The sequence below is a fragment of the Cryptomeria japonica genome, chromosome 4 (assembly GCF_030272615.1).
Source record: "Cryptomeria japonica chromosome 4, Sugi_1.0, whole genome shotgun sequence".
NCBI classification, from domain to species: domain Eukaryota; kingdom Viridiplantae; phylum Streptophyta; class Pinopsida; order Cupressales; family Cupressaceae; genus Cryptomeria; species Cryptomeria japonica.
The window spans coordinates 20,647,547-20,662,738 of record NC_081408.1 but is presented as its reverse complement, the minus strand read 5'-3'; the positions used below and the strand labels follow the sequence as shown (position 1 = coordinate 20,662,738).

The window sequence follows — 15,192 nt, the reverse complement described above, 5'->3', positions numbered from 1 at the left end:
GAGTATCCGTGAGACAACACCAGTATCTCCTCCATATTTGTGGCTTCTCTGCTGGATCAAAAATTACCTAAGCAAGTTGTATGGAGCCTCACAAAGGAGCTCTAGCCTGAGGAAAACCTTCAAGAATTTCAAGAGATTTTGAATAAGGCCCTCCATGACTCAAGGGCTCCTCGACCAAGCGACCGGATACTGTTCAATGCCCATGGAGAGCTCATCAACTATTATCCTTTCTTGCTGGACTTGAAAGGGAAAGACTTGGACAAACACAAGATTTTTGCTGGAGTTGGTCTGAGCTACCTCAAATGGCGGTTCCTAGGGGAAAATTCGGAGGTCTAGGATAGAGAGGAAGAGCTCTTCCCATTTGCAAGACTCAATGGACTCCTGCCCCTGAAAGCTGCAGACAAAGAGCCTCAAGCCAACCAAGATTGTCGGGGTGGAGCAAGGAGAGGTTGTCGGGGCTCTGGTCGTGGTCGTGGTCGTGGTCGTGGTCGTGGCCGCCCAGGCAGAGGCCGTGGGAGAGTGAGAATTGAACCATCCCAATCTGAACCCTCCAGTGCAAGCTAGGTTCTCTTTTTTGGTGTTGTGAACTTTTTTTTGAAGCTTAATCCAAGACTGTCTATAGTTTATTTTGGCTACTTATTTAGGTTTAAAAGGATAAATCATAATGCTTATGGTTTTCTCTGTTTGGAAACCATTTTTTGTTGGAAATGCTGAGAATGGTTTTTTATGCTATGCCACTCAGCTATGACAATACTGTAATTAATTCAAAAATATTATGCATCTCGGCTCTGCCTTTACCGATCAAAAATAAAAAAAAATTCTTTGTACAACTACTTTTGTTTACTGTCACTGCCTTATTATATCATCCTTTTTATTACTTTTATCGATTCAATCAAATGCTTCAAGTCCATTCATGTTTACAAGCTCAACTGTACACAAGTTCAACCTAATGAAGTTATACTTGAGGTCCGATTCAAATTCAATCCTATGCTATAAGTAGATTTGATTTTCCAAGCTGCATTGTTCCCAGGTGAAGCTTCTATGGATATTTCTAAAATGATTATTACATCTGTTCCTAGATGTACTACATTTTTGTAACCATATCATCTTCTTCTTACTTTCAATGTATCAAATCCTATGCAAGAACAACCTAATGAAGCCTTTATTACTAATAGGAGTACTTTATTTTGCTTTCATCAGTTCAATCGTGTATAAGTTTGACCTACTATGCCTTCCACTGATCTTCTTTCGGAATGAATTATAGTTTTATGCTTACGTACTTCTCTATCATATCATCCTTGTTACATTTATCACTTGATTACTTGAATCCTTCACAAGTTTTGATCTAATGATGCTTTAAAATTTTGTTCTTAAATAATTAATTGTTAGCTGCTGAAGTACTTCATTTTTTCTTAAGGCTCTGAAATTATATATTGTTTACTGCTAGAGGTACTTATTTTTCCTATCTATTGTATCGTCCTTTTTCTTACTTTTATCAATTCAATAGTCTATGAGATCGGATTATCTTGCATGAACAATCCAATTGTGATCAGGCTTTTATAGGAGTCAAAATAAAAAAACCCCTTGTGCTGTTGGTAACAAGTCCTTATTCTAGCAATTTGACATAAAAAGTGTATTACAAGAATTACTTCTGAAATCCTAAAAATGAAATTTAGATAGGAAAATAGCGAAGGTACAGTTAGAACTACCTCTAAAGTCCTCAAAATACTATTTGATAGAAAAATAACATAGGAACAAGAATATTGGAAACAGGAATCATCTTCCTCTAAAATTTTCTTGCAAAATTTCATGCAGTAACTTATAAACATTGATTAAATACAGGCTGATGCCCATATAAATACATAATATTCATCAACTAGTAGTACCTCTATACTTGATCGTGTAAGCCTTTCCGACTAAGCTGCCTTTTATTTATCTAATAGGAAATTACAAACTGGCTTGGCAGAAAGACTTGTCAGACATGGAACAACCCGGCGTACTTTGACGTTTATTTCTCTGATGCTTAAATGAAATGCTTTCCTACTACTCCTGCTACTGCTACTGCTACTGTTGCTGCTGCTGCTACGATTGAATGCGAAGAGCTGCTACCTAACTTGTCTGATTCCTATAACTTTCTATGCTGCTCATTACAGGATCTTATCTCTCTTTTAAAGTATACATTCTCATGTTTGCTAACTGCCCATATTTTTTACTCGATGCCTATCTAGAAGCCACTGATTCATAACTATAAAAACTCCTTTATATTACAGTGTCGTCTTTGATGATGGCGTTCTTTAATATCACGGTTATACCAGAACGTATGTAATAGCCTTCTGATGGTCTGTCTGCTTCTTCAACATTCTGCACACCCAGCAAAAATTGTCCAATCATTTCAAAATGTGTGAATAACATGTGCTCTCATTCTCATGAGAATATGGCATTAAAAAAACAGAACAACCAACTATTGCTTTCTTGAAAGCTGTAGACTCTTTAATACTGTCATATTCACAAGAATTTTTACACATCAAGAAAGCAGAACACTGAAAATTTTAGTTTTGTTCTCATATTGTAACAACAAAAGTTAAAACATGTAAATAGGCAACCCAATGAAATTATAGTCAGATTTCACCGTGTTCTGGTAATTGCTAGAAAAGCTGAGGAATGCTCTTGGACATCTGATTACATTAAGAGCATGCGAATGTGCACAGTTCTTGTTTATATTAACAACTCATTTTGCATAAATCTGAACAATCAAATATTCAGTGTTGACTATGGTTTTATTTTACATCATTGCCATTTATCTTCCATGCTTCTATTTGAGAAATATGTACCAAGGGTGAACTTATCCGTCTTTGGATTGCCAGCTGATCATGGGTTTTGAAAGGGTACCAAAACAAGGAGGTGTTTTTGCTAGCACTCTAGCAGAAAGTAAATGAATAATTCCTAGGTTGAAGCTAAATATTTCTTCTTTTCTGCAATCAGTATTATCCCCTTCCAAAGAAACCTGTTACCATGCTATTTCTAAGATGCAAATCCCCTGATTTGGGTATGAGAAAATTCAGAAGGCTTATCTATTAGTAGCCATGTAACAAGACAAACTAAACCATCAAAATATGATTGAAATGATAAGGAAATGAATGCATGAATTTTTTTTGTTTTTAGCTGCGTTTGGGGAAAAAGAGATGGAAGCATACATCTGTGTTCACAATCATCGCATTCTTTCCAATCCTTGCATTTTTGTCAATGATGCAATTCCTGTCAAAGGCAAACCAAACACACAAAAGGTCAGCACAGTCCAATGCCAAATATCAAATGATGGAATACATTTTTTTATCGTGATGTTGAGCAAAGAAAAGATGTAACCTTATTTTTGTGTTCTGCCCAACACCAATAGGCACTTTCCCTTCAGCTAAAGAAGATGCAATTTCAGCTTCAGTTTCATAATAATCAGCACCCATCATCATGGTATCCTGCCAAAAGAATGACATTCCTGTTATATTCAATAGCATTTTTCCATTTGGCATGACCAGCATCAAAAAATTCATCAACCACAGGATGTAAGCTAAAAGATAAATTACCTTCAAGTCCACACCATATTCTAATCGTGAACGGATACCAACTATAGAATGCTCTACAGCACACTCCCTGAGAAAACACCCATGTGATACTATTGAGTCCAACACCTGTGGGAAAAGAGTTGGGAAACATCCAAATAATGTGGATTAGCTTCTTTACAAGCATTGGTATCATGGAAGATAACAGATACACATGTCACTATTAAGTATAAACATTGACCTTGCTTACCCGACATTTTTCAATTTTAGTTGGAGGCAGAAAACGAGGTGAAGTGAATATAGGCTTCATGGGATCATAAAATCGGAACTTCGGAGGCTGCATTATAAACAATTAAATTAGGACAACCTTTAATTGTCAGCTAGATTATCCTTCCTGTGAACAATGACATTAAATTTACCATGTCTAACTAAATAGTGTACAATCAGACACCATCAAACGGTCAAAAAAGCATTATTTTTCAGTGTTCTGCTTTGTCTTGCCTATAAAGAAAACACATTTTATTGATAAGCTAAAATTTAGGGAGAAGTGTGATTGAAGAGTCAGACCTGATCTGCAAGAGCTAAATTGGCATCAAAAAAGGACTTAATAGTTCCTATGTCCTCCCAGTAGTCATTATATAGATGTGCCTGTCAATATACCAATATGACAAATCAGAATTCAATTAATAACTCTTTCTGATTGAGCACGTGAGAAAATATTGTTATTTTGAAGTTTCATAAATGCAAGCGTGACTTAACAATCTCAATCCCACAAATTAAAACAATGAAAGCTAAAATGGTAAAACTAAATGGCAACCTGAAAGGAGAACTGTGATAATGAGATGCTACATGAAATAACCTTGCCCAAATACTGAATATTCAGGATTTTCAAAATTATTAATTGGTTCAACACATTTAGCCCATTTCAACCTTGCATACCTGAACATTGTATTCTTTTGCACATGCAGGGATAAGCTCTGAGCCAAAATCATTTGCAGTTGGGTATCTCCACCTAATAATAGGTTAAATAAGCATAAGTGCATAGGTTTAACCATAATACAGTTTATCTTCCAGCTAACAATTCAAAATAAGTTTAGAATTCCATCACTCTCAGGAGAGCTCAACTATGACATATAAAGGTTCATACTTCATAGCAATAGAATATTCAATTCAAGCAATTCTTCACCAAAAAGGGCATTGAATTTGGATCACCTGAGAAGCTTAAGAAGAATGTCTGTCCGGAAGACATATATGCCCATCGAAGCAATGTAGGGCTTCAGCTTAGCTTCCTGGGGAGATAACCCCAGTACTGTCGTATCAACTTCCTATTATGCCAAGGAATGGGGTTATCCATTAGTGTTAATGGCTAAAGAAAATCACTTGAATGTCATCGAAGACTAAACGGTCGATGATAATGGAAGCATATAATATAAAATATTGTTTTCTAGACTGAAGCTAATTCTGATAATTATAGCAATGCAATTAATCAGATTCAGACCCAATCCATATCATGCAAAGGAGAATTTCCAAGTTACCATTGCCCTCAAATCAGCTCCCTTGGGCTTCTCGCTAAAAGAAAGCACTCGGCCTCTATCATCAATTTTCATCAATCCATAATCAGATGCGCGACTGTCAACACAACATCACATTTTGGGTGTCATATAAATTACACTATGAATTATCCTTGTTCTAGACCCCTAGAGTTGCATTGTGATCAATTTGACCTTTTAGGGCTCAATTGCAATGAGAAAATAAGAAAAATTAGACTGCTTGACATTTACACCTTCAAATTGATCCAAATTGAAAAACAGTTAAGACAGAATAAATAAAGAAGAACACCTAAATTTATATTACATACACTAGTCACTTAAAATATCCCATATCAATGCAGTTCATTCTCCAGAAACCTATTATGTATGGCAATCAACTTCAGAAATGCAAACGTGCACAACATACTACTGTTGGAAAAGAAGCCTACCTGTCATCCATTGGGACACAGGAGATTGTTATATCAGCTGAAGTGTCAATGTGCCTCTGCATGCAAAGGACATGTTTAGAAAAACAAGCTATCAAAAGCATAATTCAAAAAGCAAAAGTATTCAAGGTTAGAGCCAATCATGCAAACAAATTCCAAACAAAGATGGGTTAGTAACTTAAGAACATCTGGAAAGCGAAATAAAAGTTGCAAGTTGAATACAGCGATGCAATTGGCTCATTCCAAACCTGTATAAATTCCATGTAGTCCATACGATACAAATGATCGCCAGACAAAATGAGGACATGTTCTATGTGTTTTTTTGTGGCATCCTGTAACCAAATTTGACACAAAATAGTTTAAGAGGTGTTTTAATCCATAAAAAAGTAAATCTGACAAGTAGGCAGCCCTTCAAAACGATAAAATAAGATTGTTTTTACACACCTCAAGAAGCCAAGTAAATTGCCTAACTGCATCTGCTGTGCCCTGGAACCATTTCTTGCCATCTGGTGTCTGAGTAGCAGCTAGAGGCTATTTGGTCCAAAATAGGGACACATATGCATGGATTGACAAATATAAGTGTCTTCATAACCAACTGAATTAAAATTGAATATTCAAAATTTTGAAAGATACTTTCTTACTGAAGGAAAAATATTTCCATCTTCTAGACTTTACACAGACTAGCAATCTAAACATTTCTAAAGACATGCAAATGAAAGCACAGACTAGCAATCTAAACATCTCTAAAGATATGCAAATGAAAATAGAACTTTGGAATGACAGAATTCCTTTTTCATTAAGAGAACACCTTTTGTCATTGTACAATGACCATTTTGAAACTATCATTAAAGCCTCACTGTCTATTCTCAATTAAATTTAAATTTTTTCTTTAATTAACATTGTTGTACAATGTACAAGCTTACTGTTCAAAGGGATGTATGGGATTGATAACCAAAAAACAATTGATGAAAGGCAATTCAATGATCACCAATGCAATCCAATATCGTAGATCCCTCAATCTGAAGCTACAAAATTATTTGAATTTAATTTGGCCAATGTTGGAAATTTAAACACATACTCCATTCAACATTGCTATAGAGAAAGGAATAAATTGGCCAACAAAATAGCCATCCATGCCATCGATAACTTAGAAGAGATCATTGTAGCAGATAATATTGATGCATGGGAAGGTATCAATTTGGCAAATTAACAAGCAGATGAAATCTCTTTTCATTTTAATAGATGCCTCTTGGTCCTTTCCAAAAAGGAATTACAGACTTTACATGAAAACTTGATGCATGGGAAGGTATCAATTTGGCAAATTAACAAGCAGATGAAATCTATTTTCATTTTAATAGATGCCACTTGGTCCTTTCCAAAAAGGAATTACAGACTTCACATGAAAACTTGAAGATTGTTAAATCCTGCAAATATTTTCAGTACTGAACATGAGGTCATCGGAAACACAAATTTTCTGTAAGTAGGACTACCACATATGATCACACATGAAGACTAAGACGACTCTCGGTATTAGACTGCCTATTGGAAAGTGGGAATCCAAATGTTTGGGGAAGTTTGATATTGATCGCATGGCTCATGCATTTTGCATAGGTTCTCCAATGGCGGCCAGTGCCCAGAGGGTGTTACAAGGTATGAAATCCTATTTCAAACCAAGCATCACCTTTTTAATTGCAAGGTTGTGGCATTTTTTATTTCCGATGCCATGGATATTTTAGAAGATACAAATATTGTGAAGACATTGGTGGATTCTCACAAACACAAAAATTATAGGTTGACTGCTATCCAGGCAGATGACTACAACATGCAGAGAATGATCTTGGGGGTGTTTATCTGATGTCTGCACTGGCCATTTCAAAAAGGGTCATGGAGATCCATAGGCTTGCATGCCAAGGATTAACAGCAGGATGTTTGGATAACTTTTGGATGCTCATTGAAGATAAAGGCCACCTTCAGAGCCAAAGGAAATGCAAGCAACTGAAGTAGACCGTGTGTGGTTTGAATAATCTTGTTCTCAGCTTTACTACCACGGAGGATATAACTCTCCTTCCAGCAGTGACAAGAAGTAGTTTGAGGCAAGATTGTCATTTTGATGTTTTGATCATGGAAAGTCGCTAGCCTATGAGGCATATTATCCTAACAGGCCCGCATGCCAACTCTACATCTGCCACTGTGTATATATTTTAATATTCAAATTAAAAAACATTGTTGTACAAGCTATTTAAAATTAATATTCATACCTCAACAAATCCATCTCCAAAGTTTACACCATTTCCAAAGTTATATGTCTTTGCAAGGTGACTATTGAGTGACGCAGAGTTGAATTGGGTCAGGATGAATATCTTGTTGATACCACTGTTAATACAATTGCTCATTGGTACATCAATGAGTCGGTAACCTCCTCCGATTGGTACCTGCAAGGTCAAAAAAAATCCTATCATACAGCCCATCACAAGCAAAAAATAATTTAAGCCTTAGGCCTTTAGAATTGATAATGAACTGAGAAAAGTATGAATCATAATAAAAACGTGTAAAGTATTACAATAAGATATCGTAGATGCAAAAGCTACCTAAATTAGGTTTATCAAGGGACTCAATTGCTACTGTCTATATTCTATAAAACAGACATCTTTGTTCATTTGTCTGTGAAAGTCGTCGCTTATAAACAAACACTTTACACGTTGAGTGAGTTATTTCTTTCTGATACGGTAGTTACTATACCATTAACCATCAAGTGTCAATATACCAATCAATGAGCATGATTTGTTGTTGGATAAAAGTGTAAATAATATTGAAAAATACTACAGAGCAAACCTCTAAAAAGCACTGCAAATATGATATGAGGACTCCTACAGAAAAATTGGGTCACTAGATAATGTCTGCCTAGAAAAGAATTCTATATAATCTGTGATTATACAAAGATGATACAACATGTAAATAATAATAAGAAGCCATGGATTTCATGACTCAGTTTTCATTCACTTCTCTATGGGGAAAAGAACAAATAATGCTGTTTGTTTGTAGGTTTCCCTTTGTACCTTCTTCCCTTCCAAACTTTTACCAGAAATGCAGGGGAAATAGGGCTCTGCTTTTGGGTGCAATTTGTCTGTGAGGCTAAGTATCCGAAAGGAAGGATAAGATCATATGCAAGGCAAGATATATTTGGTAAAAACATCTTTGCAAGGAAAAATACTTACGGCTGGCTTGGCTCTTCTTCTTGTAAGAGGAAAAAGGCGTGTCCCAGCTCCACCACCTAATATGATAGCACATACTGATTTGGGATCTGCACGGGGTTTTTCAAATTTGGGCACCTGTAAGGTCTGCAATCACGAATCAAGTTTCCCCAGAATTATTACAAAAGAATTAAATGAACTGTTTACAGCAGAAAAACAAAATTGGAAGCACTGTACATAAATATATCAGATTTCCACAGTCCATGCTGCTGAGTGTAAATGATTTCTGGAATTGAGCTGTGTGAGAATTTTTGTATAATATTTTGGATCACACTCCTAGATCTATCATCAGGATTTTTCTCCTTCAGCTGTTCTCTTACATCCTGATAATGGATACGGAGTATGATCCGTAACATTATGCAAAAATTCTCACACAGTTCAATTCCAGAAATCATTTACACTCAGAACTGTACTTATGATACCTAAATGTTCATTAAACACCAGAACATGTGAATTCTAAAAATATTCTGCCCTATGAAGTATTATAGCTTTTGAAAAATAGATTGGAGAGCTATAGAAAGAAAACAAGCTTCATGAGTGTCCAAGCAAAACATAGTTCTTCTGGATACAGAAAGTATTGCAATTTCTGAAACACAAACTATGAACAATAACTACAGAAATTAATTAATAAATCAACAACTCAGAAGTCAGATTACCAAACTTAAAAAATGTCAATCTGTTAAATACTTCGGCTAATCTCACTCTTCAACCATTATCCGCAGCAAGGCCAAATGAAAAGATTCGTTTAGAGATTAGTACTAAGTATGAGAAACTGCCATAATTGGATCTGGTTGGATGAGTCAGGCTCAAGTCCTGCTGGGCATTAAATCCCTAGTAGTAAATTAAAACAAGTTTCGATACAGCTCAAGATTGTATGCCTAAGCAAAATGGGGATCTAGTTTTCATGGCGCAATATAGCCAAATCAGAATTACTTGAATACCAAATTTATCCCATGGAAAAACAAAAATTCTCACAAACATTATATTGTATGTAAACACTGATAAAACTACTGGACGTATAAACAGAAATTAGCGCAGAAAGAACTGATCAAAACTAAGTTGAACTGAATTTTAAGATACGGCTATAATCTCCATGACAAAGTATTGGACAAAAAGCACATGGACCAATATTAGATTTGAAGTTACTTATGAATAATAAAATATCTAACTAATTAGACAAAGCAGCAAAATAAAACAATTAATTTCTCTAACTTGTTGAAGTCCAGTTGCAGGTGTTACAAATATTCACTTTAACCATAATTTATTTTGTATCACTGACCCCAACAAATATTTTATCTAGCTAACACGGAATCGTCTTCAACTTCTAAAAATTTATTTAACTGAATTCTCCCGAGTCCCAGGTACATAAAGTCAAGCACAGAGGCCAAAGTCTCGGTAAACACAGGTTAACTTCAGAAATAATAATACCTAAACCAGAGGAAAACTTGCAATCTAGAGAACTGATACGAACAAATTTTCCCAAATGGCTGTGGTGATCTCCAGAGGATTAAACGATCTCACCAATTAAGTTACAACCCTCTTTGAAAAAAAATACAATGCAGGATGAGAAATTAAATTGTAGCCGAAATCTCCCAATGCAGCGGGACCAAAAGCCTGGTTCAGGATTAAGCCAACAACCAATTGGATAGGGAAAACCCGTTTGCCTGCCAGAACGAGATCAGAGTAGCCAAACTACCTTCTAGAGTTTGCAAACTGTGGTTTTTTAGTAGCCTAGATAGTAGCCTACACTAACCTGGCTACTTGAAACATTAAACAGTTGGCTTGCTATGGCTCCTAAGATCGCCAACTGAAATTATATATGAAAGTATAGTTCTAAGTCTTGGTGAACATGATCCCCAAGGAGTTCCATGATGAATTTGTTTGGCCAAAAGAGCGCTCGCCGCCCACCAAGGATCAACTAATGCTAGAAAATAACATTCAAAGTCTTGATGGGCATGATCCCTAAGGAGTTGATGAAGTTGGTTCTTACGCAAAGAGCTCACCGACCACCAGGAATCAATTAATGCTAAGGCCTGGCAGGATGCCCAAGGAAACTTGACCGAATGAATGCCCTCAGTACTAAGGATCTCATTGATTTTCATTGATCCTGAAACAGAGGGTACACCTGAAAAAGATTCGTGCAAATGTCAAACAAATTTGTAAAAGAGACACAGCTTGGATCCTTACACTCGGAGGAGAGTTAATAATTCCTCTAGCCTGTATGTCACAAGTGTTAATAGACCCAATTGCTCAAAAAATTTCAGTCTAGCACCTGAAACATAAAATCACAAGACTGAAAACTTGGCAACCATAGATATACCATTTAAATCATGGGCATTGGAAAACATGACACCCACAGAAAAACTTTTCTACACGCAAACACATTGAGAACTTGACACCGACAAAGAAAAGATTCTAGACACAAACATATTGAAAACTTGAAAACCAGGGAGAAAATCTTCTAAACGAACACATCCACAGGATGAGGGACTGTGATCCCAAGCCTAGATGGTTTTTAAGTTTGATCACAGGGTCAGACGATCTCCTATTAATTGCAGTCCTGCAGAAACATTAAAACTCTTAAAACACTGGAAGGCATTTTTCTATTAATTGCTGTCCTGAAGAAACATTAAAACTTTTAAGAACTAGCAGATCATCTCCTATTTAATTGCAGCCCTGCAGAAACGTCAAAACTCTTAAAAGACTAATAGCATTAGGGACCAACTTGGGACAAATATATTGAAGTCATTTTCCCCTCAATTCGCCTAGTCAAAACAAACAAACTCTGCCTGAACAGAACACAGAGACAATATCTTTCTCAGTCAGGATGATTAGTTAAAAACCATTGAAATTCACATCACAAATACTTCAAAACACTCAAGAAATTGTTTACCAAGAGCTCTTTAGAAATGTCGGTGACAACAGCAGACACCACCCTGGTCTTGTGCCTTCTCTTCACTAATCCTCGTCCGCCGCCTCCTCCTCTCCTGACATCAAATTGATCTTCCAAAATTCCCTTTTTCGTAGAGAGCCTGAGCTTCTCACCAAAGAAAGAAGAAGAAGAAGAAGATGGAGCAGCATTGAATGCGGGAAGAACCCCACTACCCATCTGCGCCATTTTTGTGTGTGATTGGCCTGCTCTTCCTTTTGACAAGAGAAAAAGAATCACCAAGTGGGTACACACCAAAATCAGTGTTCCCTTTTTAAAAAAGATTCAGGCCTCCGTAGTCCAAAAATATAAAAATCACTACTTCCGCAATCAAATCAAATCAAAGGCTACGTGGTTGGTAAGTAAGCACCAAAGCACCGGATACTAGAGGAAAAAGCTATATATATAAAGAAAGCTCTCCCGTCTTAACTGGCCTAAGCAAGGTATTATTCATTTATAATGACTTTTTTAAAATGATGGCGTAATAATTATGATTTGGGTGCATTCTTGGCGTGCGAGTCCTGGCAGGGACAGAACTGGGTCGAATAATTTGAGCCCTCCGTTTTTTTTCTTTTTAATTTTTCCTACAGTGATTTGGTGCGCTGTAACAGAGTCATCGAAAAAAGAGAGATTTGTCACGAGAATGCCTGCGTTGCATCACCGCCATTGAAATGAATAAGAACGTGATGGATGAATGTGCCCTCTGGTAATTAATGAGAGAATTAGGAAAATGGGGTGTAATTATTCAAATTTCCAGGCACCCACATCAGTATTCCGTTGAATTTACCGCCTGACAAATTATTCAACATGCAGATGCGGACTTCCCACATGTAAAACAATTGCCAGATTTTCCCCCGTTTTCAGTCGGTTATACTCGCGGTTCTAAAGCAATGCGTACATTACGCTTGTTATATTTTAATTTGCGGTTCTTAGAAGACCCCTCTGAAATATCTCTTTTAATGTGTGTTTATAGACCTCTAAACTAAAAATCTGCTAGAGATTATGTTGTCCTTACATTGCCATATCTCTTTTAATGTGTGTTTATAGACCTCTAAACTAAAAATTGGCTAGAGATTATGTTGTCCTTACATTGCCATGATGGTCCCATATACATAATTTCAAATTCCCCCCTTCAAAGTGATCATTAAACGAATTTATTCCTTGAATCACCATATCACCCTATGTTTAATGGAACTAAGAGTTTAGTGAATCGAGATATAATAAAGTTAGTTTTCAAATTTAGAAGGTCTAAAATTGATGTACAATCCCAACTCATGGCTTGGAAGGTCTCGCATATCAAGATTCGTATCATTATATGTCTCAAATTCGTTCACACCAAACCCTTAACTTTCCATTTGTACCAAAATAATATCCATTAAGCATGATTTCTAGCTTTATCCTCATACCTATAACCTCTAGCTTTCTCTCTTCTCTACACTCATTTCCCTCTTCCCTTAGGCTTGGTCATGGAAATTTGCACTACCAGGGAGATCCACTTTCACAATGTCATCACTTGCGCTTGTAAATATTGATCGTCAAGTTCACACGAGCATTTTGTTGGTTGGATATCATTTCCAACACCTATTTTTGTCAAATCAAAGTGCAGCTAGTCTACTCTAGCCTAGCCCTCCATGTTACCAACTTGTCCTATGTCCTTCATGAGCATTGGAGAATTGATATCAAGTAGATGGATACCATTCACAACTTTCTTTTGTATCTCCAATGTATAGGGGGACTTTGTAGTTCACTTCTAAGAGCATCCAACATATATCTTCTCGATTGCAAAGCTTCAGGACCTTTTGATCAAGCTTCAAGACTTATCTTTATTTGATGGTTCATAGATGTTTTAGTATTGCTTTGGGTCGGAAGATCTGCTACAAGGGAGGACGACCATTAAGGAATATTTGTTATGGATTGCATATGTGATGCACATTTTCATTGTCAAACACTTTGGTAGCTTCTTTCTTTGTTGTATCTCATTGGTTGTGGTGTTGTAAGCTTCTAGTTTTAGTAGAGTGGTGTTTTCACATCAACTAAAGGAGAACAATGAAGGCATAATTAAAGTACAATGATTCACCTTCTTTAGATTTTAATCATGGTTGGGTAGTGACAAGACAAACTTTTATCAATAAATACAACCCCAAATTCTTCATGAGGGGTTCTTCTTCCAAGATTGAAGATAATAAACTATGCTACAAAGTTTATGTGTGTTGCCATGGTGAAGGATCTAAGCAGTTATTGCCTATGACCTACTTATGCACAAGGGTTTTATTCCTACAAGTGTTCTCTTTCTTATGTTGTTCAAGCTTCAAGACATCTCACTATTTAAGGGTATTGTTACGTAACAAAGACTAGTATTTTTGCTTCATGAACATGACTACATTTATCTTATATTCCCATTAGTTATGATTGTTTTCATTATTGATATGAGCTTCTTGCAGCAAAATCCTTTTCCTACCATGTGATTGTTGTTTTGTTGTCATTTGATTATAACATTATTTCTACTACCAATATGTTAATTTGTTGCCCTATATCTATTGTTGTTATATTATTCTTTTATTTTACTATCAACACCAAATTTACCCGTCAATGTTTAACTACACTCAATGTATTAATGTATACCTATTATTTATTTTTAATCCAAATATGATCATATTGAAGTGTTCTTGAAAACCTTATATGTTACAAACAATATGGAATAAAAAACATTTTTGTATATCAAACTGATCAAACCAAAGCAGTATACATATTACCAACTTGTCATAGTTCCTTCAAGAGCATTGGAGGGCTAATATTGAATAGGTGGATACCATTCGCCAACCTTCTTTTGAGTCTTCAATGTATTGGGGGAGTTCATAACACTTCTAAGAGCATCCAACATATATCCTATTGATTGCAAAGTTTCTTGAGACCTTTTTATCAAGCTTCAAGACTTATCTTCATTTGATGGTTCATAGAGGTATTAGTATTGATTTTGGGTTGAAACATTTGCTACAAGAGAGGGCGATCATTAAGGAAGACTTGTTATGGGTTGCCTATGTGATACACATTTTTATTGCCAAACACTTTAGTAGTTTCTTTATTTTGTGTATCTCATTGGTTATGGTGTTGTGAGCTTCTACTTTTAATAAAGTGGTGCTTTCACATCAACTAAAGGTGAACAATGAAGGCATAATTGAAGTAAAAAAAACACCTTATTTAGATTGTCATCATGGTTGGGTGGTGACAAAACAAACTTTTATCAATGAATACAACCCCAAGTTCTTCATGTGGGGTTGTTCTTCCTAATTTGGAGTTAATACCCTATGCTACAAAGTTTATGTGTGTTGTCATGGTAAAGGATCCAAGTAATTAAGGAAGACTTGTTATGGTTGCTAAAAGGAGGGCGACCATTAAGGAAGATTTGTTATGGTTGCATATGATGCACATTTTTTATTGTCAAACACTTTAGTAATTTCTTTCTTTTGTGTATCTAATTAGTTG

The 15,192-nt window shown here is 36.0% G+C and overlaps 1 protein-coding gene across 1 annotated transcript; it reads right to left on the bottom strand.

Moving 5' to 3' along the window:
* Positions 1-1,763: 1,763 nt before the first annotated feature.
* LOC131033146 (glucose-1-phosphate adenylyltransferase large subunit 1) lies at positions 1,764-12,096 on the bottom strand. The gene is made up of 15 exons (XM_057964282.2): positions 11,674-12,096; positions 8,745-8,867; positions 7,788-7,961; positions 5,974-6,060; positions 5,778-5,861; positions 5,533-5,588; positions 5,090-5,183; positions 4,767-4,879; positions 4,494-4,566; positions 4,122-4,202; positions 3,805-3,891; positions 3,579-3,683; positions 3,364-3,470; positions 3,195-3,255; positions 1,764-2,361 (listed from the first exon to the last, which is right to left on the bottom strand). The coding sequence occupies exons 1-15, from the start codon at positions 11,896-11,898 to the stop codon at positions 2,260-2,262; spliced, it is 1,572 nt and encodes a 523-aa protein (XP_057820265.1). The 5' UTR covers positions 11,899-12,096; the 3' UTR covers positions 1,764-2,259.
* Positions 12,097-15,192: the final 3,096 nt, after the last annotated feature.